Here is a 25,803-nt window from a genome sequence, read left to right on the forward strand (position 1 = left end):
ACAGTATTAATAATTAATACTTAAGCCTGGGGCAACAACTGTAGTTTAATGGGTTATTCTGAACTTGCTAAATGCTAAGGAGTACAGTGTAGTGCTGCAAGCAGGCTCTGATAACCAGCCCAGCTGTCTACAATCCAGAGCATCACATGGCACTTTACACGTTAAAATTACTGCTGCCTTTTTTTTTCTTGTTCCCTCCCACCCCCCCAGTGGATTTTAGCAGAAAAATAGAAACATTAAAGAAGTTGGAATAAAACCTGGAAAGAGGACAGGGAGCCCCTGGGCTTGCATAACACTGTTTTCTGCTTGGATCGAAGAGAGATCCAATACAAATTCCTAATGGTTTTGATTGCTACTGAACAAGATGTTTCTTTGGAATTGCCTCCCCTACCCATAAATGTACATGGAATGGGTATTAGAGAAGCCCAAGGCCATAAGCACAGCTTTTTGTGTGCAAAAGGGTGCCAATACATCTCAGAGGAGATGCTACTCAAGTTGCAGACTCACCGTATTTGAGAACAAATTGTTTGTGTTGACCGAAGTCCAGCAAGTCAGTATTTTCTTTGTAGCTGTTCCTGGTTGTTTTCTGGCTTTTCTTTTAAAAAGTAATTTTGCAAAATTGGTACTTTAGCACAGTTTCTATTTGATAGCTTCCCATCTGCTTGCCCAGTTTATGTCCACTGAAATTGCTAACAAAATCAAGGGTTTTTTGTTTTTGTCACTAGCCCTATTGTGAAGCTTATAGCTCTGGGAAAACGGGATGCAGTCAGTTTCTCCTTATGCTTCATCAACCAAAGCATGTGCTGATGCCGAGTCTTTACTGCCAGCCGTGGGGACATACACGGCAGCGGGTTACAGGTTGCCCTTCAGCTGTGCTGCACAACATATATATATAGGCGGGTTTCTAGATGACCAGAGCAAAACGCGTACTGACTGCAGATGTTTTACAGTTTGTGTTCTAGATTATGTTTATCCTCAAATCTTGTAGTGTTCTAATCCACAACCCAAAATTTAGTGGAAGTCTACGTTTGGGGATGGCAAGAAAGATGGAAAGTAAAAGTGAAAACAGCAGAGCGGCAACAGGAGACAAAGAAAAATGTCTGATATTAAAGGTAAGCCTCCTTATTGGCTCTCTAGCAATCCCAGTCCCCTTCCATAGCCAGACTCCTTCACTTCCTCCACTGCACCCAGAAGAGGCACTTGTCTCCTCCAAAATACAGGGTGTTTCAAAAAGATGGACCCAGTTTCAGAGGTAAAGCAATTTCAAATTGGGTCCATCTTTTCAAAAGATGTTTTAAATACAGATGTCCTGCATAAACAACTTAATTCATTTACTCGAAGGTATGGTGTAAAACAAGACTGCTGTGCTCTGTATTCCAAAATTACCGCAGGCATTGTCTGCAGGTATCCCTTAGCTGGAAAATAATATTAATTGGCACCAACTGTTCAAATACAATTACAACCATGATGCTCATCAGTTCATGTATTTAATTTAGTTTTTACATTTGCAAAGCAGTAACTCTGTTGCCTACTTTAACATGGGCAGTATATTCTTTCAGACACAGCTCAGACAACAGCCTCTTTGAGGACAACTCGTGCTTTACAGCCCAGAGCACAAAGGGGAAGTGTAGCTTTTCCACATTGTCACCTCTGCCTTCCTTTTACTGCCTGACTACCCTCTTCTGAAAGAACAAGGACAAAAATCAAGTCAACTTTAAACACCCTTAAGCTGTGATTTTCACAGCTTTCAATCAAACATTAAAGGTAATATTGAGGTTCAATTATTCTGGAATAAAACAGCCATTTCCTAGGTGCTCATCAAGGCCTTAACTGTCCCAAATTTATGAAAAATACCTTTTTAAAAACATTTTTCTGTGTTGCAGTTAGGGAGATGGTTTTGTCTTCTCCAATCATCTTTCCATTCACGGTAGCACGGTAGCAAGGTTTTAGGAAGAAGACTGGTGGACTGCTTTCAAAATCAAATAACAACGCTGACCAACCATTCACATGCAACACAGCAAAGCATGCACTTTTGTTCAAAAAACAAGTTCTGTTCTTTGTTTGTCTATTTTTTGTGTCTGTATGTGTATTTGGATTTTTTTTCCATTTTACAGAGGTGACTCTTGTATACCAAAGCAGGTATTTGCAACAAACAATAGCCATGGATGCCATGACAAAAACATAGTGGTAAAGCAAAACTGGTAAATCCAAGGTAAACACCCATTACAGAGTGCATAGAATAGAGGAGAAAGAAAGAGGGATCAGTCAGTGCTGGTATAGTCAGGGAAACTTTACCCAAACAACCCTCTTGCATTAAAAAGAAACCAATTACGCTTGCAAGTCACTTGCAGGAATTTTTAATAATTTGCCAAATACACAGCTATTAGAATTACCCTCAATATCACTTCCAATTAAGTTACAAAAGTTGGTAGATAGCATAGTACAATGTTCTATAAAATAACACATGTAATATTAACAATACCCCCTGCAGTCCAGTAATGGCCAAAAATAGCAAATTAAATTATAAACGCATACAAATTAGAGGAGATTGAGTGACGGCTTTAGACACTTGAATCAAAGAAACTGAGATCAGACTAGATACATTCACCTATCAGGCATAATTAATGTAGAATTTTAGACTGTAAAAACAATTAACAACACAACACCAGGTGCAATTTCACATGCTTTCGTTTTCCAGTACAGTTCCCAGAGTATTAAAGTGCCTTTGTGCACTCTAGTTTCACTTATAGTCAGGTGCAACACACATTGTATTTGGAAGTTACTTCACAGGTCACTTTTTAAAAAAATATAACTATTTGAACCAATGTACACAATTCAAACTAAGGTGTTTTGGAAGTACCCTTGCTCCGACTATTTGCTGTTGAATGTCCTATAACAAACAAATTAAACTCGAAATACACAGGGCCCATAGCCACTAAACAAGACTACAGTAAAAGATATTTCTTGAAGTTATGTTTTCTGCTGTACAATGCTCAGCTTTCCTCACACTTTCCCTTTCAAACACTGCTCAGTTACATTTGTCCTTTGGACGTCAACCTTTTCTGCAGCTTTCATTTGCACATTGCTGTGAACAAGGACAAGTGTTTGGTCTGTTGCTACAGAGAGGCACCTGCTTCAGGGATAACATTCTACAAGGGTCTGTTGTAACTCAATGAATATTCATGGCTATTCTCCCTGCGAGACACTTGTTTGGATTTTATCCACAGCGATTACCTGCACTGCAGAATGGACCAGATGTCCTACTCACTGCTCCTTAGGACCTTTCATTGCTTCCCACCGTGCTACCTTCTTGTGCCCAAACCTCGGTATTCATTGCAGCAAGAAAAGGAAAACTTCATACAGTTTGGCTGTCACTCACCTTGCCCCCGAAACATCTTCTTCAAAACACAAATAAAGAAGTTTCATAAAACCTATGAACCAGTCTCACAGCAAACTATGCTCTCCACTAACTTCTGCTCCTGCTCTTCCACAGGCAAGTCTGCAGAAAGGAAATTGCATTTCCCACAGGACTTGAGGCATTTTGATGGTGTTTTTCCATACCTGACTTTAAGAGCAGTTGGGTGGTGTAAGTTTTTTTAGGAAATAAAAATCTCGCTTTAAATCATTCCATAATGATGCTACAGGAGCTTACCAGTGGCACGGGCTGAAGAAGGCACTCAGGAGGAAAGCTTACTTGGAAGAAAAAAGAAAATAGGAGGGAGGATGAACAACTAATCGTAACTTTAAACAGCAGATGCAGATGTGAGTCTCTATTCTTCCACTGTCCTCCTGTCCTTGGGAATACTTCACATGGTGAAGCAGAACAATTACAATGCTGCGTAAGTTCAGGCCAGCGCAGGTGATGCCTTCCCTGATGCAGGTGAGGAAGTTTTACTGGGGCTTTAGATGTATAATTCAGTAATAGTACTTAAAATACCACGTGCACTGAAGTATGTCAACAACACATGCACTCCATTAATCAAACTAAGGGGAGTTAGTGATTTCCTGATCTACCGAGCACTTTAAAATTTCTCCATGAAACTACAGGGTTATGGAAAAACAATCTGAGTATGCATTACAGCAGGGGGAGGGGGGAAGAGAAAACAGTACAAGCTTCATATGAATCACAACTATATGTAAAGTCTCCGGTTTAGTTCGTAAAATGATTAGAATGATTAGATTAAAATATTTTAAACATTTCATAATGGTATAATAATTTCCAACGTAAGTTTTGCAACAAGTTCCACCCATATCCAAAAATAGCACATATGTAAATGCTTTTTTTAAAAAACTTGATACAATTCAAGCTCTCATTAGGTAAGCCTATACACAATTCTCACAATCACCTAGGTAGGAAGTCTTCAGAACAGTGTATTTTCCGAGAGTACATCAATGACAACGTCTCCAAGAATCTTCCCTTTTGACAATCGATTCTGCTAAATCAAACTCTTATTGCTTAAAATCGAACCAGCCGCGTTTCATCGACGACAGATACACCACACCGGTCTGGGGAAGGGACCTGATTTACGGGACAGAAATATCTATAAGCCTTGTTACTGTTTCCATGAAGATTTCCATGTAAGCGTCGCCTGTCCCGTACACTTCGTATAGAGAACAACAGAGGCATCACTGCGAGGGAAGGAGATGATGGCAATACGTATGTTTAGTGACCAGTGTACCCCTCTTCATTTTATAATTAACTCCATAATCTGTTTAATGATTTCTGCGAATACATCTAAAACTGAAAGTGATCTGAAACACCATCTAGAAACACCAAATCTAAAATGTGCAAGAACAATGTGAATATAACGCCTTTGCAGGCAGAAATTCACAGTTGGTACTATGCCAAAACACCTCTACAGCAAGCTTCATTTACACAACTTCCCATTAAAAATACTGTTATCTCTCAAGCTACATTTTAAATTAACAGAAATATATCAATAATAACTACTGGTAAAAAAACATGATAAAATTACTTTATTTAATTTAAAATATTCTGACGGCTTAACAATATTCCAGGTGCATTACAAACACTGCCATAGTCAACACAACAATCAATACTTCAAGAGCATTCAAACACTGAAGACTTATATCTTAAAGCAGAGACAGGAGAATGAGCTTATACTAAGAGCATACAGATCATTTTCCAATGACTGACTTCTTTGAGGCAGATGTCTGATTTCTCCAGCACAAAATGGATTAAAATCCAGAAGAGATGAATTACAGAGGACAAAAACACCATTATATAAGTGTTTCCCCCCCATATTTTCTATAAAACATGGTGAATTTATCACATGAGGCCACTACAAGCCTAGACTACCCTAGTGTTGACTATGTGCAGGATAGAAGAACAAAATCATAACAGATAAACCAGCGTCAAAGCAAACAAAACCACAAACTCTTCCTAGAATATGGCTTAAATTAGTTCACAGAGAGTTAGGAATACATTAGCTGTATGGTGCAATGGAAATAGCAGGTAGAAAAAAATACTTTCTCTTCCTGATACTTTCCCCTCAGCCTTCACCATAATTTGCATAAAATTTTCAACAAAATGATACTGTCCCTCCTGCAAGCGTCTTGTCCCATGCTTCAAAAACATGATGTTACTAACAGATTGGTTTCATTCTTGAAAGTATTGGCCAATATTAGCTCTAAACAATGTAGTTGTACACATAATACCCTGTTTCTTCCAATTAACGCAGGTTCTCAAAGAGCTAAAATTTCAGCTTTAATTAAAACAGCATATTTATTTGAAAAAGTATTTCTCTCTTTCTGATATAGAAAAAATATGTCAAATCGAGATCTTGCAAAGACATGTACACATGAGTGCGTAGTGCAGAACATCACGCAGAGAGCAGCAATGCCATGGTGTCACACGAAATCCACGTGTGAAAAATGTATGTTTCCAATGACCAAATCCACTCTAAAAAGTTCTACTTCTGGGGCTTGGTTAAAGCATTAAAATCTCGCTCTACAGATGGCAAGACTCCTCTGTCCCAACTTTCCATATAGCTGACTATATAGGTAGGACAGCCACGTATGCAGCACACAGAAGAGACACACCAAAAATGCTTTGGATATATCATCCTGATCTCCAATATTCCACAAGAAAGCTTTAGTTTTCCTGTGAAAAAGTAGGAAGTGTGACAACCTTCAAATTACACCCCTCTCCTACATGTCATAAAAGAAAAAGGGCCTCAACTCCTCTTCGACAAGCAGAGATATGTGAGATATGTCTGCTTGCTCCAGGGCTGACTGGATCTTCGCAGTAAAAGGTCCTTCACCTGTATTGCTCGTCGTTTCAGGCTGGTGCTCCCCAGCAGTGGAAATGTGAAAAGCTTGATGCAAAAATACAAGTGGCTAGAGGAAATCTCGATCAGTTTGCTTTTAAAAGCAATGTTTTTGGAGAAGGGCCATCAGAACAAAGGAGTGAGGCATTTCCCTCAGTCGTATCAGACACTCCACTAACAGATTGACTTAAGCTCCTAAACTAAATTAGTTCCTGGAACATCTCGTGTTTGCATTCTTTCACCCCTTCTTACGAACACAGCTTCTCTAGCAGTTGTGCAGTTTAAGTCTGTTACGGTATTTTACTCCAGCATTTTCTTAGCACCGCGACACAACTTACGTTGCAGCTTGTCTGTGGTGAACATCAGCTCCGAACAACCACCATGAGGGGAAGCGCCCGCCCCAGGGCTGAAAGAACAGAACTATCATCCCGGGACATTGCAAAGCACTTTCTGATAAGATACACTGGCTTCCAGGTTAGACTACTGACTCAAAAGGGGATTTCTGTCCAAGCAGGGTTAACTCCAGTTATTCAGATATAGTAAACACAAGAGGGCAGCACTGGGGATATCAATCCCGCATGTTCGAGAGTTTTCAGTCCGTTTTCTAAAAACCTGTTAATGGAGATACGGCTCAGTGTCAAGGCTAAGTGGGCAAATGTTAACTATGCTAAAGTCGTTACAGGAACTAACATAACCCTTGCTTATTGTACAACTGTACTCCTTGGATTTAAGCCAGCCATATTTCGTTCTAGTCATTTACCTATCTTGCTTAATCTCCAGTATCCACAGCCTTTCACACTCCCTAATTCACTATCAATTATTTTCCTGAGTAAGATTATAAAAAGTTAAACCCTTCTACCAAAAGTACAAAGACAAATAAAATATAGAACAATATAAACCCAGTTACACAGCATTACAAGTGCAGAAATTCTTCATGTTGTTGCTCTTCTTTATCGTTGGCCCCCAGTAAAAACCATAGCAAATAATTTAGTTATCCAAAATATCCTGAAGTACTATGATTAAATTCTTCAGACCATAAATGTAGCCCTCATCCTTTGTGTTGCTAGGAAACACATGAGCAAAATCTATCATCCGGACTTCTACGCTGGCGCTTTCCTTGATCTCTGCTGGCATGTGACAGAAAACTTTTTCCAGTTGGGGTATAACGTTTCCGTTCAGATGCTCCTGTGTAACGCACGTGCTGCTTTTCCACACGTTGTCTTGCTCCAAGTTTTCAACTTTAAGTGAGAGTTGACTGTGGTGCCTCTTAGAATACGCCTTTTTGTGAAGTGCGTAAAACTTGGACAAGCCTTTACCTACAGAGGCCTCGATTTTTCCATTCTCTGTAGAATTTATTACATGAATATTATTATTATACTCCAATATGTCTCCACCTGCTAACAGTCCTTTGGGCACTCCTCTCTTCTCTGCCAAGGTCATATCACTCAACCGCACAGTTGTTGCCTGACAGGAACCTTCATAAACGAAGAGCAATGAGCTTGCATAAAAGTTGAGTTGCTTCTGGCCCTCAAACCACCCCAAAATCTTTTCAATCTTCTGAATGCTGGCAGCTATTGCATCCTTTCTCAAACAGCACCCATTGTGGAAAAACTTTGAGATGCCTGCAAGAAACAGACCGAGTTTGGGATTATTTGCACCTCTGAAAAGAAATTGAAGATTTTTCATTTCTTTGGGGATGAAAGTAGTCCTCGAATTGAAGAACCAGACAGTATTCACTTAGTTCCCCTTCAGGCAATTATCAACTAAATCAGAAGTGAACCAAGAAACTCCGATACCTTCAGTCACCTCACCTGTATAAGGCCTACAGATTGGGCTTGGAATAGAAATAAAACTGATTGATGTATTGATTGAACAGTAGAGGAACATGGTTCCTGCTCCCCAGTTCATTTTAGCAAATATCTGGGCAGTTTTGGGCAGGGACCCATGAAATTCTCTGGGGATAAACAAGCTCAAATGGCTCTTTATCGTGAGTGACAGCGCTGACAAGGCAGCGCCAGCTCTGGAGAGGGGTGTGTTCATGTGTGTCCTTTTGTCCCTTGGTGTAGAACACATGAACAGATGTCAATTAATAACTAATCTGAAATAGTTATCACCACCGAACAGCTGTATGCTGGTACCATTTTTATTTATTGTTAATATAGAGCAACATATGGATTGACTTCAACTGAGAAGGTCCCTTAGATTAAAAGTTGCATTTAGAGTAGCCTTCTAATATAAAAGATAGGATATATCCACAGAAGACAACTAGAGATAGAAATATACACATAATAAAAACATTTTAGACTTCTAAAAGCTTTCTATTTCATCATAGTTTCAAAGCTGCAAAATAATTGAAATCTACTGCTACCACCCCCTTATTAAGTAGTAAAAGACACATGATGAGGAAACTCGTATAGTCTACACTCCTGTTAAAACCAACTGCAAACATAATTTAGGAAAAACAGGTACTTCAAATGCTACAGAAAACCGCTAAAGAGCCACCTGGCAAGCAGAGAGAAAGGGCCTATTAAAATGGGAACACACAGACTGCTTTTTCATACAGTTCCATAAATAAACGAATAATATCCCAGAGCACCAAACTGTGACACACAAATTCCTTACCATCCTTTACTGTTTCCTTTGTCAAGCTCCTTCCATAGTGCTGGTTCTGCATCTCGTAGCTGTCAGAAGAGATGTGGTAAACCTGCATGAAACAAGGAGAAAATTCGGTGCTGATTTCCAACAACCACGATTTCTGCAGAGATGTGGGACACCTTACCAACAGGTTACAACAGCTTTGGTACTGGTTTGCCCTGGCACAGCTTTCAAGTACCGGCATCGCTCTGATCTGCAAAATCCTCTCCTTCCCCTTTTGAGGGTCTAAGCTACAGCTTTCCTTCATTTCAAAGATGTCATGAATTGGCAAAAATATACATATCCATCACAGGAAAACATTTTATATGGCACCTGCCTTGCAAATCAATGCTGTGACTTGAAACTATCATACTCCTAACCAGGTTACTACACATACTAAATCAGTAAGACATAACATGCTAAAAATTTCAATGTGATTATTCTGAAGTTCTTAAAACTATAGAAATATTTGGCACAACAGCAAAACAACAAGAAATACTATGATGTGACCAGGAAGGCTTGGCTCTGTGAGACCCACCTGAAACTATAGTCATTGGCACAAATGAGATTATGTTAAATAAATGACAGAAGCTGAGTAAAAACTCTGTTTCAGGCTCAATAGTGGTACATCAGCTCTTGCCTGAAAGGGAGGCAACTTACACGGGTACAGTTTTGTCCATATCAGGAATTGTACAAGCTTAACAGCTTAATTCAAAAACATTTTACATAGAGACGCATTTTCTCTCTAACTGAAATAATTTCCATAGAGGAAACGTGCCAGCCAGCCAGGCTAAAAGTCTAATTTGTATATGAGAGCACAGACAATTCTTATTTGCAGAAATAATGGTGTTACCAAGCAGGCGGTTGTCTCTGGCAGACACTCTGTGCTTGGCGCGTGTTCAGACCACCCAACCCTGCGGCACCCATCCCGCTGCGGCTCTGCCTGCCCCACACCCTGTGGTAGTATATAGAAATCAGATAGTGTCCCTTCAAATGGATTCTGAACCTAGCGTCTGCTCTTGCATTACTTGCCCAGACTTCACAGGACCAACCATGCTTGCCTGTTGCCAGACATTGTAAAACTCACCTGCTCTCAGACCATTTGCTCACTCCTCTCATGCTGTGAGAAGGGTACACACTAACCAACATCCAAAAGAGGGCTCAGCCTTTCAGGAGGGAATTTTTTGCCCCACACTCTTTGACCACTGGCTCCGTAAAGCTCTTGTGAGTTTGTAACTACCTTCTCCTCTCAGCCAGCTTGAGATAGTGCCATTTGCCAGTGGTGGGACTGAGAAGGATCCGCAGGACTGTTGGCCCCTCATGGCTATTCTGGAGTGTCAGAGGAGCCCTGGAGCCCATTCACCACTGCCATGATCTTGCTGGCCCTGACTGTGGGACCTCCCAACCCAGCTGCCCATTCCTGGACCACGTGTGTGTGCTTGTGTCTGGATTCAGACAGAAATCCCACTGCTCTGCTCCACTGCTTTTCATCCTTGCAGCAAGGGTAAAATTGACCATGGCTGTGTGAAGCACACAGACACTTTCACCTTCAACTGATAAACCTCTTCACATCCATGGGGTTGCTCCTTCCCATGCAGGAAGACCAACACATCTGTTCCTAGGTGTTTTACACTGTTTCAGGTGTCAAAAGTTTCAAAACAAATTTGAAAAAGACTTTTTATTATTATGACACTTCAAAAAAAAATCTGTTTCTTTTTAACAGCTTCAAAGCTCAGGCTAGGATCTGGAAGTCAAGTTGAATTCCCCTAAGCCTAGCACTCTCTTTCCTAAATGTTTGGCAGAGCACTTGCTGCTCTTGTGTTAACCAGTGCTGCTCAGTGTCTGGTTGCCTCTGTGCATCTCCAGGCAACAATGGGGGTTGTATGAGGGTGATAAGGGACAACTTCTAAATATGGAGCAGCACCAATTGCTTCAATAAAGTCATGTACACTATATCAAAACAGTGGTACAAGGGGTCCCCCAGCAAGCAAGTCGGGGGGCACCCGTGGGTCCTTCAGGGTTCTTTTCTTGCTGTAGCCCAGAGACAGTCCAGGAGAGTGAAAAAATCAGCACATAAAAAGGAGCGGTAAATTAGCAATAATTATAAAAAAATTAAAAATCCCTGTTTTCACTGCAGCCCTTCACCCCGAAACCTGATTCCCCCATGCAAATCACAATGAGCACAATCATCTGAAAACACAGGCCCAGAACTCCTGCTTTGCAAACTAGCTGGGGAAAAAAAAAAAGTCTCAAATAGCTCTTATTTTGACAAAAAGATAGAAGTAATTAAATTCAGGGTCCCCAAGGAATTTAAATCATAGCGTGTGGAAACTGATTTAAGTCATCAAGTATGAACTCAAGGGGCAGTAAATAATTCTGGTTCTTCTAAAGAAACAACAGTTCTAAGCTTGAATGCTTAAACTCACTTGGTAGCAGGAACACTTCCCACTGTTGTGATACATACAGAAACTGAGGCCCTGATGTCTGTACGTTGCAGAAGAGCAGAGCAGAGGGGAGTTATTCTAAACCAGCATCCAACAAGTGTGTTTGGTTTCCCAAAAAGAATCATTTTTCACCACTACTTCTTTTTTTTTTCCCCCCAAAGCACATAAAAGCGGTACAGCATACAACACATGAACCCAAAGATTACTTATAGAAATACTTCAAGTACCAAAGTTACTTCCAAAAACATACAAAAAGTTTCACAGACTTTTTAAATTTAAAGAGCGACAAGCCAAAAGTAATTAAATAAAGCAAGAATTAAAAAGAAAAATATATATTGCTTAGGAAGAGGATCACGTTTCTGACGAATACATGTAAGTTTTAACTAGCTGTGTCTTCATTTTAATAATATTAAAGGTCCTTGTGTAGTTGATCTAGGGGCAGCTTCCTCCATACACCAGCACCGCAGCACACTCCTAAACGAGTAATCTTGTTTACCAGAACCTTATCTCTTCCCCGTAGGAGCAACAGTTTTTGTGACACGGGCACTTGCTCAAAAAATGCCGATTAAGATCCGCAAATTCATTTTGTTTTCCCAAGAAAAGCTGGAGCAGCACATAAGCCCCATTTGTGTTTCCTGTGAGGCCGCGTGACCTCTTATAATTTGCACAAAACCATTCCCCTCCCCCAGTGGCTTTCTATATAGTTTCACTACTTGGAACATTCCTGGAAAACCTCTACCACATGTAAATCAAGCCCCATACTGAAAACAGAAGAACAGAAACCCAAGTTCAAACAGTGAGAACCTTTCATCAGTTCCTGCTTCACCTTCACCTACCCCCAAACCACGCAAGACTAATATCAGACCTCTGGCTTCACCCTGCTTTTGTTCACACTTTCATCGCTATTAACCCTTCCCAAAAGGGTATTGGCTTTTGAATCAACCTTTTTCTGTATCCCTGTTGTTCCAGCTGTCTGTACTGGCCCACATCTGCCAAAACGGTGACAAGTCAAGTAAGTCAAACCCGTAACCTTAACAACAGCCAGGAAATTATTAGACAGGAATATCTCTTTTCTTGTCCACCTGCCACAACTCGTTATGTGTTTGCTTTGTATTGACAGGGAGTTTCGCTGTACTGTGCTCTGTAAATGATCTGCAGAACACTGTCTTCAAGAGAACCCCTGCTCCACCAGTGACTTCTGTACATCCTCACACTCTTGTCCAGGTCAGAGCTGTTCTGGCTGACAATGTGGAGGCTCCTCCTTATGCCTACAGGCAGCTTCCATTCGGTGAGTTTCTGCACAAACAACTGGAATCCAGCATGCCAACAGGTTCAGGTTTTTAATCAGTAGTAGTAGCTACCTCGTATGGGCAGCACATCAAAAAAATCCAGATGATTAACTGTCAAGGGAAATAATCCTTGGCCTTTCTCAACCTGCACTTGGCTTCCATTTCCCCATGAGGTGTTAAGTTATTGCTGCTTGCACACACACACATTTTTGTACCTTTTCCTCAATTACCATTAGTTCATTTGATGTTCTTGAACTGAGGGAAACCTTGAGCTAAAATAAAAGGTTGGGCCAGTGTGCGCTTTAAAAAAAGTACCAGCCTTGCAAGATCTCAACAGTGAGATATGCCATTTGGAAACCTTGCAACTGCAGCTTTAGGACATTATGCTGAAGACTGCATTTAGGAGAACAAATATAAAATGTTACGTAACGTTACTTACAGTCATTCAGTACTGACTTCCATGGTGAGGCAGAAAAATATACACACTGTTCAAATACTTATCTGTGGCAACTCCCTAACTTCCAGAAAGTGTAATTTAAATTCGTATTAATTAAGACTAGCCTGTTTGATGGAGATACTGCTATCGCAAATAAAAATCTCCGTTAAATAACCTGCAGACCTCTTTCACATCTGTGAAAAATATTACGTAATCCACATCTTCAAAACTGGGGAAAAAATTTTGAGCTGGCTCGCACAGCGCTGCAGCAGAGCACGGAGACAGAGACATGCTCTGATGCCGAGACATCCAGGCTTCAAATGGCTAAGCTGTCCACCCCTCCTATTTCTTCTGTAAATATACTTAGCAATCACCTCATGTTACGTTTATGAAGGTATGAGCATGCAGGTGTTTAAATATTAGACAGTTTTCTGTTTACAGCGCTCCAAACTGGCACCTGAAGGTCAGGACCAGACTGCTGCCAAAGCCAGAGCCGGGAGCTTCACCCAGACCCTCCAGGGTATGAATTTGTAAACATATTTATAAATATATAAATACACAGTTCTCTATGTCAATATACAGGTTTCTTTCATGTTTCAAGAACCTGGTGAGTTTCTCCACAGGCTGATCCTGCCACAGCAGAAGACTTAAAACACTGAGTTTTAACAAACCTTATTTTTTTCTTTTTCCAGAAGGAAGTAAAACAAGGATTTGAAGAAAAAATAGCAAAGGGAGAAATTTTTAAAAATACATTTTCTTATTTAATACTACTGCTTTATAGTAATATTCCAACACTCTTACTGCTGCTGAGAGCATGCCCATTTATCTACATCCATTTATCTCAACAATTCCTTCCCCTTTAAGCTAAAAAAATTATGTTGTTGTCTCTAGAGCACAAGCGATGAAAGTACACACACCGCTGCTTTGCTGCTGGCTTGACAGTTCAGCAGGGGAAGGATGCATCCCCGCTCCCCCATTTCTAAGACTATACTTGTATTATTCTATCCATTTTGCTTCTCTGTTCTCCTGCTATTTGACAGAGTGCTTTATATGATTACGTTGACACCAAAGGCTCTGACCATCAACAGAAAGTTTGGGTAAGGTCCTTGTAGAATGAAATTATGTTGAAACTAACTCAGTGAAAAAGACCAATAATCTCCTAAATAAAAGAAACAGCGACACCGCAGTTGATCGTGAAGCATTTCTAAAGTATAATAGCGGCTCAGAGGAATCGCTGTGTTCAGCTCTGCAGCACCGATATGGCACCATCTGAGAAACGGAGGAGCCGAACTCGACTGCAAGAACTGGGGAGCCAAAGTGGAGAGAGAAACGCAGAGAGGTAACCCAGCCAGCACAGACAAACCACCCACAGCCCTGGGCTGCTGCTCCTTTTTTAGCTTCTGTTCTGTATTCCTCACTTCTCTTAAACATAAATTGGATTTATAAACGTAAAAACCCCCCACCAAACAGTTCTGTTCATTTTTTACTGTGGATGAAGACACAGGATTTAATATCTTTATTATTCCTTCCCTCTTAAATCTTGTAACGCATTGGAGTGTATGAAAATTACCAGGATACTAGAAAGGGTTCATAAAGAACTCACAGAACAGACTCAGCTACAGTCAGGCTTAAAATATCTTGCAGGAACATGTGGTGTAGATTAGGAAATTCCCTTGTAAAAACAGCTTTGATGAGGCATCTGCATTGCTGCATGCAATGCTTCATAGGCACAAACAATAAAAGTAAATGACGGACTATACTGGTAAGGTTATGTAATTGCCAGTTTGTGCTCTAAAAACGTGTTTCAGAACTATTATGGACTATGTGATATCGCAACCAAGATGTCCTGGAAGAAAAAGGAAACCTGCAGAAATCAGGAATTGTGGATTCTGAATGGATTGCAAATCCAAAGTGAGATCACAACCCACACGTTGTTCTTGTACTCAGCAGCACACAAAACACTCTCTCATTAATACTGCATGTGCTGCAAAGATACTTCTCATGTATTTATGTGTCTACTACTGAAATCATATCTGAACTTGTATTTTTGCTATTGCATCCATATCCAAATTTTCCAACTTAGATTTATGCTCTCACTACTTTCATAACTAATCTGTGTCCTCATCCATTAAAGAAATGAACCTCTCCAACAAATATGAATTTTCTAAATGTGTTTCCATGCTTCTTTTCTGTCTACTCAGTGCATTAAGATAAATATAGTTTAGCACCTGCCAGCTGCCAGAACTACGTACATAAGTCAAAGGTCTGACAGGCCGGAGACTCAGCTTCTTTTAAGGACAAACCATACAGATTTTACATAAAAAACAGACGACTGCTTATTTACCAGTGCATTAAAAAAGCTGTATCAATGGTTTTGGGGGTAAAATCCCACTATACAGAATTTTGGGGCTAAAAAAACCCCACCTATAACATGTTTTTGCTTGTATCTCTTCATGAGAGTCTCTATGATGTGCGCTTTAAAAAACACAGATAACTACGTTTTTCTTTTTCCTGGCCCTCTCTTTCTTGCTTTTCTAAAATAGAAACTTAATAAGCAAGTCCACCCCCATGTTAAAAAATAACACTGAACCGAGAGATTAAAACCAAACCCCTCTCCTTTCTGCATCATCTTACACCACGTTTTGTCCAGCAAACACTAGCAACTTTTATCAGGCATGTTAGCTGTCACAGGCAGCAAATGCCTGCACAGGAGGGTGTTTTACATTGCAGGCACAATATTGCAGAAATAAAGCAAGGAAACAGGCAGAGAGCACTCCTTGATCAAGAGGAGGCACTTGAACAGAGAAAATGCCTTGTGATGTGGACCTTCCTAAGCGTTCTGCAAGGGGTGGAGGAACCTTTTGAATTCTTTTTGGAAAAAAAACTTCAATGTGCGCTTTGGTACCAAAGGCACAAACCAAATCTCATCTAGTTAAATGCCGGATGGGAAACTGTAATGCTTGGGGGAAACATCAATATGCAGACAGTCTGAATGGGGGAATCAAAACAATTTCTGCAACAGGATAAAGATACCAATAAATGACAGTGCTGAAAACAATAGTTAGAAGCAAAAATACCATGGAAGCAAGAGCTCATTCCTTTTGCACTGTCATGAAATGATAGATGTGAAGTACATTGTTTTACGCAGGAGATAAGAAAGGTTATGTCGTGACATGAGCCACATCCAAAGCAGTAATTTCCAGCCTTCCTTCTCAATCTCGACTGGTTTTTGACTTGACTCCCACGTTCTTTCACATAGACTTACGTAATTACTAATCATGACCACTATAATTTATAGCTGTAAAAAGCTTATCTTGAGACAAGAGTTAAGGCTGAGAGCCCAGACAATTAAGTACAAACCACTTCAGAGATACTAGAATTATTTCAAACAATGGTGCAATCTGTGTGCTGTTGCTATCTAACAGCGGAGAGGAAGCTTATCAAGGTCTTCAGCCATTTGTGCTTGTTGAGAAGCCCTGGCTTTGTGTCAGCGAGGAGGAAAGCAAAAATCTCTTATCAGAAAGAAAATTATTCCTATGCTAATCATAGCAGAAAAAATAAGTACTTTAAGTGCACTGCGTCAAGAATTCATTACTGACATCAACGTACTTCTGATCCATAAACATTCTGTACAGCTTTTCTTTACATTGCGATTTTAGAGTGGCCAATACTGAACCTTCACCTTTCTCCTCACCTAATCTAAGGAAACGTAAGAGAGTCCATACGGAATCGGCAGGGCCGTATCCAGCTCAAATCAACCTTCAACTGGCAGCTGCTCCTCCGGCACGTAAGCATCAAAGATATTTTCTTCTGGAGGAAAGCTTTTTTAAATGCAGAAGGTAAGCAGCTTTTATAACCACATGCATCACCTCTGAGCACTAACTTACTGTTCTCTACATAGAAAAGTTATATTAAGATTATTTTTATTAAAAAAAAAGTCCAGATGAAAAATTTGGAGGGGATACAGCTTGTTATTAAATTATTACAAAGACTGGTTCAGTATGCAAATCTCTGATACAAACGTGAAGACCAAAAAAGACTTTGTTAATTTGAAACACCTGCTATGTGAGAAGAACCAATTGCAGCTACATTCAGTTTTAAATAACTATGGTCTGTCCTGACCACTCTCTGGTACACGTACACAGAACCCAGGTTGCGAATGGATTCCCAGGAGGGACACGGCCGAGGTAGAACACTTGTTGTGAACAGGAACATTGTTTTGGAACATATTTCACACAACACTTGATACCAGTACTACCAACATATTCTGATAACGCTTTATTTACATATAAATTGGAGAAGGTTGTCATTTGCTGGAAAAATTAGCCCTGTAGCTGGTGTGGGGCAACAGGCCAGAGCATAAGCTGAATTTGAAAACAAAACAAGTTCTTACCCTCATGCCAAGTACCAAAAAGCCAATCTCTTCCATCAGCGGGTACTTGCTGACCTGCTGCTGTATCTTCTCAGCTGAAGCATACGGATCATAACTTTTCTGACCTATTTTTACATCCATTATGCAAGGCTTATTAAACTTACGGGTCACATCTTCCAGTTTTAGATATGTATCTGTTAAAAAGACAAAACTTTTGTAAACAGTGGATCAAAGCAAAAGAATTATATAGTTTCTGCTGAGCTTCTGCGGAGGAAGGAGAATAGTTCAAAGCTTAACAACACATGAGTTCCTTAAGAGTCCAATTTGTCTCAGAACACAGACTAAATCATGGTCATTGACACCCACAAATTCTGTTGTCATTAAATTCTAAATGCCTTATTGTACAGAAAATTGTATGCAATTAAAGTGTGCTAATCTAGCATTCAAATTATTGCTCAGATGAAATTAATGAGGAGCGTTTATTAAGCCATTAACATGCTTGAAATAGCATTAGTAAGCACACACAAATGCAGGTCACTACATGGCTGCTTTTGCAATGGAGATGGTGGGTTTTTTCCTTTCTCTGTGTGAAAGGGTAGAATCAAACCAGCAATTTTTCCCTGTGTCATTTAAAAAACGAAACAAAAATTTCAGAGTCCTACCACAGAGGGGCCAAAACACATGTCATTTTTCTTTTTCTTATCCCCCTCCCACCTGTGCTCGTTTCTCAAGGCGCCTTTTGGGGAGAACACTCCTCACAGCAAAGCTCCTTTCATCCCATCCTCACCTTTGGGAGGGTGAGCGGACCAAAACCACCCCCAGCCTTGGAGTGCTTGAAGATTTAAAGGAGTCTCTAAAAGCTGCGCAAACTGGTTTTATGCTTTTCTCTGCTGCAGGTAAGAGACTATTTCCGAAACATCTACAGCACTGAGTGTCAGAACACTACAAGAGAACAAACTTCAGCGAGTGCTCCACTCGGAGGAAGCCCAGTTCCTCAAAGTACGTAGGTATGAATATGAAATAGGCTTGATTTAATCCTTAAATGCCTGCTGTTTGTATCCATGGGACTAGGCATGTTGTTAATAAATAGTCATTCTCAGGAAAGTGTGTCAAACCAATCCACTACTTTAAAAAATCCTGCCTTGTACAAACTCCTCTTTATCAGCTCTCATTACTTTTCCACGTCCTTCAGGCTACAGCATCAATCTTGCTATAGCAAAAGAGTTCTCTTATAGACTAGCTCACCCATAAACCAGCTTTGTTAACTATAACCACACAGATATCCAAGTGAAAATAACTCCTATTTAGCTTTGAGGAGCCACAGGCAGCAAACATACTCAATATTTGCTCACCAGATGTCCACTGAGGAGAAGCAAGACAAATACTCTCCACACCAGGAACCTTATCACCTGAACTGCAGGTGAGGCTTTTTCTGCTCAAAGTTTTCATGCACAGGTCTAATTCAGCCAAATATCAGCACAGCTTTTGGGGAACCACTACTGAATCCTGGAGAGTCCATACAACCTGTTAGCTATCTGGTATTAAAACAAAAATTGTAAAAATCTAAGTACCATCCTTCATACCTACCCATTCTGCATATTATGGGAATCAACGTAATCAATACATTCATACCATCACTCTGAAACAATCCAGAAAACAACAACTAAATGAAATTCAAAGTTTTCAGAACTGAACTCTCAAAGCGCTGGGCCAGAGGTGGGCCATGGGAGCAGGGCGGGGGGAGAAAATAAATACGGAACGATCTCAGAAAACAGCTGCAGTCCTTAACCACCAACTCCAAAATGCTTTGGATTATGTTGTGAGCACCGCCAGTCCCAAACTGTTACAAATACAAAAACCAGCAAACTGCAAGTTACTACAAATTATACAAATATTTAGATGCAATGTTATCAATCCTAAACCAGAAATGTATATAAAATAGTGTACAACATCTATTTCCACTGGTCCAAATCTCTCTTTTTAAGCATACAGCTTCAATGCTCAGGCCCTCCAAAATAGTGAAAGGCTGTCAATATCTGTCACTTTTTAGTTCCTCATCCATTTCCAATCTCTTAAACTCGAATATCTCTCTTATTGACCTCCTAAAAATGTAACAATTACTATTTTTAAAAAATTAAGCCTTAAAAAAACTCAGGAGCTAACACTAACCGCGGGAATTCCTCATCTCTCTCACTCTTTTTGGAATTACGATTAAAGTCTTCATCGTTACCTAACTGCTAGCTCAGAATTAAGTCTACGTTACGTCTGTTCAATGCACAGACTTGCATTCAAAAAGTTCTTTGTCCTTGCGGGGAAAGCAATGCCTCCACAAATAAAGCATTATACTGAGTTATTTTCTCTCATTACAGCTTCAGCAAAATATTTATGTTTCATTTTCCAGGCACTGTTGGTTTCTTAGTTGTGTTCACAATCTAGGTTCTACTGAAACAGCCCCCCAACCTCAGAACATACCACAACTTTCAGCCATTACCCCCACAACATCTCAAAGAATTAAGACGAAGGCAAACGGAGTAACCTTCAGATTTAGGGGCTTTCCCAGTCTTTGAGGATCCCACCGAAAGGTCACCAACAAGCCTGCGGCTGAGCCCAGATAACCAGAGCACACTCCCTTTCCTCATTTTGTTAAAAAAAGCAGATTTTTCAAGCGGTTCAGATTTTCCACGTTATTCCGGAGTACACCGCTAACCCACCGTGCTTCTAAACATCATGCATTTGCTATCTAAAACCAGGTTAAAATAAAATCCCCCGCAGAGAAAATAATTCATGAGGATTTCTGTATCTTAGCTTTGGTGGATAACCCTGACTTGATAATTTCAAGGATTTAAATAGATCGTTCCTTAGAGGCTTGCCCTCCCCCTTTCAATTTTTCAGTGGTAGGGAAGGAGGCAGGAAGACATGGCTTGACATATTATCTACATATTTTCTTACACGCCCAGAGGAGACAAAGCAAAAGACCACCAAAATTCAGCAAGTGGGCATGGCGTGAACCACGGCAGACTGCAGCACGTCCCTGCGGATGTGTCGGCCCTCACTCAAATCAGAATGGCAAAATATCTTGAGCCATCTGACTTCTCATACCTTACAACACATGTCTCACAACATATGAATAAGCACAGAAAAGCCTCAGTTGCTCCCAGCAACAAGAGAAGAAAAGAAAGGTTTGAAGCTGACTTATATTTATCTACCCTGTTCTCAGTTTAGGAAACAAAAATTAGAGCACAGTGTGAAATGAGCAGCAGTAAATTTCCTTTAAAATAAGACCGCATGCAGGGGTAACAAGTAAGCAGCAAAACGCTGAACTCTCAGCAGTAGATATAAAAAGCTCAACATGGCTCCTACATCTTTACAACAACTTTTCCACTTCTTTATTACTGAACTCCAAATGCCCACAATGCCAGTGAACCCAAAGTTCAAACCAAGCTGACTCACTCCAATTTTAGATTAGCTTATGGAGACGCAGTGTCACCCAATCTAACTCCAGCTTCTGTGCAGTCGTACTAGCAATACACATTCAGCATAACAGGACAGTTATTTTACACATTTTACTGATACTGTGAAAAATCAGTCCATCTTTTCTGTCACACTCCCTACATTTTCATTTACGTTGAATATATTTCACCCCTTTCAGCGAGCAATTTCATCCGCTCATCTACATTTTCAGCACAGAAGACTGATGCTTGTCCCTGATATTTCTTTAAGAAAATAAACTCATGTTCTCCACCTTACCCAGCGCAGCTCCTGCTTACTCGTCACACGGAAGCTCCAAGGTGGTCACAGATCAAGTTCAGAGTAGTCTTAATTTAGTTACTCTGGTTTCTTCCACCACAAGCACACACACAATTCGCTGAACGTCTGTATAAACCTGCTCAAACTTTCAACCCTCTACCCAAGATGAACAACTACAATACTACACATAGAAGACACCATTTACCAAGGAGCTCTTCTTCCTTATCTCGAAATTAAAAGAGCTTTATGTGAAAAGATACAGACCAGAACATGCAGCATGTACGATGTTGTAAGTGACAGATTTTTTGAACTGAATTTTCAGGTTTGTTTGGGTTTTGTTTGGTTGGGGGTGGGGGTGTTTGTTTTGTTGTTTTGTTTGGCTTTGTTGTTTTGTTTGCTTGGGTTTTTTTAGGAGCCACCTATGTCCAGTTTAGCACCAATAAGGAGTTGCTGTGTTCACTACTTAGAGGTTGTCTGGAGCCATGTCCCCAGAGCCTGCAGAGCAGGGATTGCCAAAGGAAAGATCAGGCTTCCAATGTCAAGAGTGCAAAAACCTACAAATACACCCTTGATCTAAACTGAATAACTAGATGCCTTTCTAGCAGCTCAATTCTTTCATCTAATACCACTGGCACACACTGCAGCAGCTATGCACATCGTTCAGTCTTTTGAACTAGAGCTTAATCCACAGCTAGCTCAGGGAGGGAACAAAACCATTCCTAGTGCCTCTCCTCACTCTCCCTTTCTGTGTGGTTACTTCCCCTCTTCCTGTTTTTCAAAACTTGATTTCCTCTCCTTTTTACGTGGTCAAAATGCTACACCAGTGCTTCTTGTCACCTCTGGTGTGTACTGGTGCCAAGTACTGATGCACATAGAGGTTTTCCTCCACACCTGCCTTTAGTAAAACTGCACTTGCTAACAGCAGATGACTTCCAACACCAACGGCCGCCTCCGTAGCTTCGGATGCACCCAGCGCACACACACGTTCTGTAAAGCTCCGTGAACTCCAACGCACAGATTTCTACCGAGGCTACACAAAACTCATAGAACTACAGAGAAGAGAGTCAGCAATGGAGTGTTTTGTTTGAAACCCACCGTAGCTTCCTATGAAGAGGGTTCCTGAGAGTGCATAGTCTTTTCAAGAAGCAAAATAAACCAAATTAGAAGTTACTCTTCCTTTAATCGGTTATTCCTATTGGCTACATATGGGCTGCTGATGGAGACCTTCCAAAATTCAGCCCCGTGGTACACAGTGCTAGTGAATTCCCAAGCTAAACTAGGCATGTGTTGAATTACCGTATCTTGGCTAGACCATGTATTTTTACATCTTAAGATCCTGCCGCGAACAGAAAACAAATTGATTTGCAGTTTGGAGGGGACATTAAGTGAGCTCCATGACACATAAAAAATTAGGAGGGAAGGAAAAACACAGCTCCGGTAGAGCTATTTGAGTTAGTGCCAAATATGAAAGTGTGAAGGGAAATCTGAGCCAAGAAAGTGCTGGGTACTACCACAATTCTCCTTGCATCTCTTTTTGCAGAGTTTAGGCAGCGTCTCCGGACACACATCTCTCTTTGGAAAATGATCAAGTGACAAAAACAGAGGAAAACAGAGTTATATATTAAAGGAGCACAGCATCTCATTTTGGTGCCCATGCATTTAAACAGACTTGACAGCCTCCTTTTGTTTCTGTACGTTGCAGAAGCTCCACTTCCTCCACGTAAATAAGAGAGAGCAGAAGAAAAATGTTTCTGTTTTAAACACATCAGTGTTTCTCTTGAAGAGAAAATCTTCCAACTGTCCTGCAAAGACACCTTTTTCTTCCTGACCCCCAGCACATGATACAAAGTTAAGATAGCGGAGCTTTGTTCCATTGAAACCAGTAAGAGAGGATGCCAAGCAGAGAGCTCCCCAGCAAGGTGCCTGTGGAAATGACTGCTCTGCATGACGTGGCATGGCGATGGGACCCAACCTCTGGAGACCCAGCAGCACATTCCAGTTGGAACACACCTCCCCTTGGGCACAACCTCTCATTTTCCCTTTCTTACAGACTCACGCAGAGCCTGGCTCTCTCCTGGATGGTCTCAAGGACCTAATCCAGCCAGAAGACTGCAAATGGGACCAGTTGTTAGAGGGAACGTTAGTGGGTTACAAAGCAAAACCAAAAAAAACCCTGCAGACCTCGCAACTGCCAAAAAGCAGTCTCCAGAAAACTTTTCCAGAGGGTTTGGATTAACAGATAAAATTAGAACAGTACCATTTGGTGCAGTAGGTGGTGACCAGACACCAAAGTATTTTGGCAGATATTCCCGCAGCTCCAGAAGAATGCTGTCGCAACAGTCGGAGTCATAAACCTGAAATAAATTAGGGAGGGGTGGAGAGATCATCAGTTTAAAACATTCATTTGATACTTCCAATTGTCCCATAATTACAATTTCTTACAGCCTTTGTTTTCCTATGTTTAAAGTTTCCACTTTACTTTTAAAAAGTATACAAATGAAAATTATAATCATCACAGCCCAACATAAATGAATGGTACCCTTTCCTTCAAATTTTAAAGTGGAAAAGATGCATCAACTCTAACTAAGAGTAACTTACGGCTTAACTTGAATAAAAATCCAAACTATAATTGTCAGCATAGAAGCCTATGCATCAAAAAGGGGGTTCTCCCACCCTGGATCCAAGACTGTGTAGGATTGCTCCATCATATCCTATAGCCAAAGCTTTTTCAGGTAGATCAGGTAAGGTATACAAGCCAGACTTGGATACTATTTCCTCCAAAACAACTCATCCCCTCACTACATCACACCAACAATGCACAATTCAAATATATTTATTTTCATTCACTGTAATGCTTTCAATGTTTTTTTTCAGCTGCTGTAAGAAAAACAAGAACATTTTGGGAACAGCAGCTGGCTGAAGGAGTCGAGTCGCTCTTTACAGAGCTAAATCGAAGCCTTGGATCCTGTCAGCTACAGCGTCACATGGCTGTCACCAGTGTGCAGCGGTGTTGCTGAGAGGGTTTCAAAACCATTCCTTTGACCACCTCATGACACACATAGGGGACAGCACACAGCATGGTCCAACACGCCTAAAAGATCTATATCCACCCAACTGCAGGTTACAGTGACGATTATCGCCTTTAGGAACCGTCTCTTCCTAATCCCCTCGCAGCCATCCCGGTCCTGATGCCACTCGCAGACCTGCACACCAGTGACCAGAGCAGACTAATATTATAATCCTGCTCTCATTTCGGCACAGAACGCACAGGAGTGCGGTCAGAGCCCCTGCAAGGTCGGAAGCAATGCAAAAAAAGAAAAATTAACAAAAAAAAACTTAAGGTGTTAACAGAGCTCTGCAGCACTAGCTCAGCTCTTTGCTTCAAGACACATATTTAACCATAGTGGAAGAACATCTTGCGATGGAAACTACAAAGGGTAAGTATCGTAAAAGACATGCCTTTAGTGGTGTAATATTAATACATTTAAAGATAAAAAAATTCAAACCTGAAGTCCAGATACTATTTTAGAGCATCAAGGCAAGCCCCAGCTATGATCGCTGATGCCGTCTAACTCCAGACAGAGCCTCATGCGGCAGCAGAACGCTGCAATTAGTCAGTGCGGGTTTGTGCTGAATTGAGTTTTTCATCACAGAAGCCTCAAGCTGGGCAAACTCAGACCACCAGTGAAAAAAAATTAGCACCTCGCAGGTGCTGAGGCCACCGCTATCTTTTATAAAAGAGTTTATGGTTCCCCTCTATGCAGACGCCAGTTTCTGGGCCAGGACTCCAAGCACTGACTGGGGGGAATTGCTTCACGCTGTGGGTATTTTCAGACAAGCAGTACAAACCCAATTTTTGTTTACTATGGTAGTTAATAATCATTACTGTGGTAGTAAATTATCGTAGCACCTCATAGCCAAGGCAGGGAATGGCCTTGCACCCTGTGCAAATACTCATTTCCCAGGTGAATTTAAGCAGACCAGAGGCAGGGATGATCATGGATTAGCACAGCCATTACATGGGAGTATATATGTAATATTTAAGACACAAGAAGAGAGAACTGGAAGCAAGAAGTGCAGCAGACAAGGAAGACAAACACTAAATTCAACTGAAAAAAAAACCAAGTAAACCTAATAAGAACTTATCTGCTGAATTTATTGGCAAAAAAAAAGGACTCTGAGAAAGTGGCGTGTCAGGAGACCACTTCAATGTTTTTAGAGAGAGACAGCACTCTTGCCTCAACTTACTTTTTCATCACCAACATTAGGATCCACTACTAAACCCTTAGCAAGTAACTATGAGTATGCTCCTGTGTGTTCTGGATAGTAGGATACAACATTCAGAGAACTTATAATGGGGTGTAATAGCCCAAAGGCAAGGCCAAATGAGGAAAAAAGCTCCAGAAGCTGTATCTTCCAAGTAGTCCATCCTTTAATACATTAAGACATTTTAAAATGGAGGCAAAACTCACAAGGAATGCATTGTTCAGTATCATTACTTCCGCATAACAGAATTAAGTGCATCATTTCTGTCCCTCAAGAAGTTACCTTCCTCCCAGAAACTAATAAATCCCTTTTAAAAGTTTGACGT

The 25,803-nt window shown here is 40.7% G+C and overlaps 1 protein-coding gene across 1 annotated transcript in view; it reads right to left on the reverse strand.

Moving 5' to 3' along the window:
* Positions 1-2,341: 2,341 nt before the first annotated feature.
* IPMK (inositol polyphosphate multikinase) overlaps positions 2,342-25,803 on the reverse strand; it is a 41,523-nt gene continuing 18,061 nt past the window's right edge. Inside the window, exons 3-6 of the mRNA XM_065068179.1 lie at positions 23,470-23,566; positions 17,487-17,659; positions 8,913-8,994; positions 2,342-7,912 (exon numbers count right to left, since the gene is read on the reverse strand). Of these exons, the coding sequence (XP_064924251.1) occupies positions 7,278-7,912; positions 8,913-8,994; positions 17,487-17,659; positions 23,470-23,566 (987 nt within the window). The 3' untranslated portion in view covers positions 2,342-7,277. The remainder of the gene's footprint in view (positions 7,913-8,912; positions 8,995-17,486; positions 17,660-23,469; positions 23,567-25,803) is intronic.

This window comes from Columba livia, chromosome 6, assembly GCF_036013475.1.
Source record: "Columba livia isolate bColLiv1 breed racing homer chromosome 6, bColLiv1.pat.W.v2, whole genome shotgun sequence".
NCBI classification, from domain to species: Eukaryota; Metazoa; Chordata; class Aves; order Columbiformes; family Columbidae; genus Columba; species Columba livia.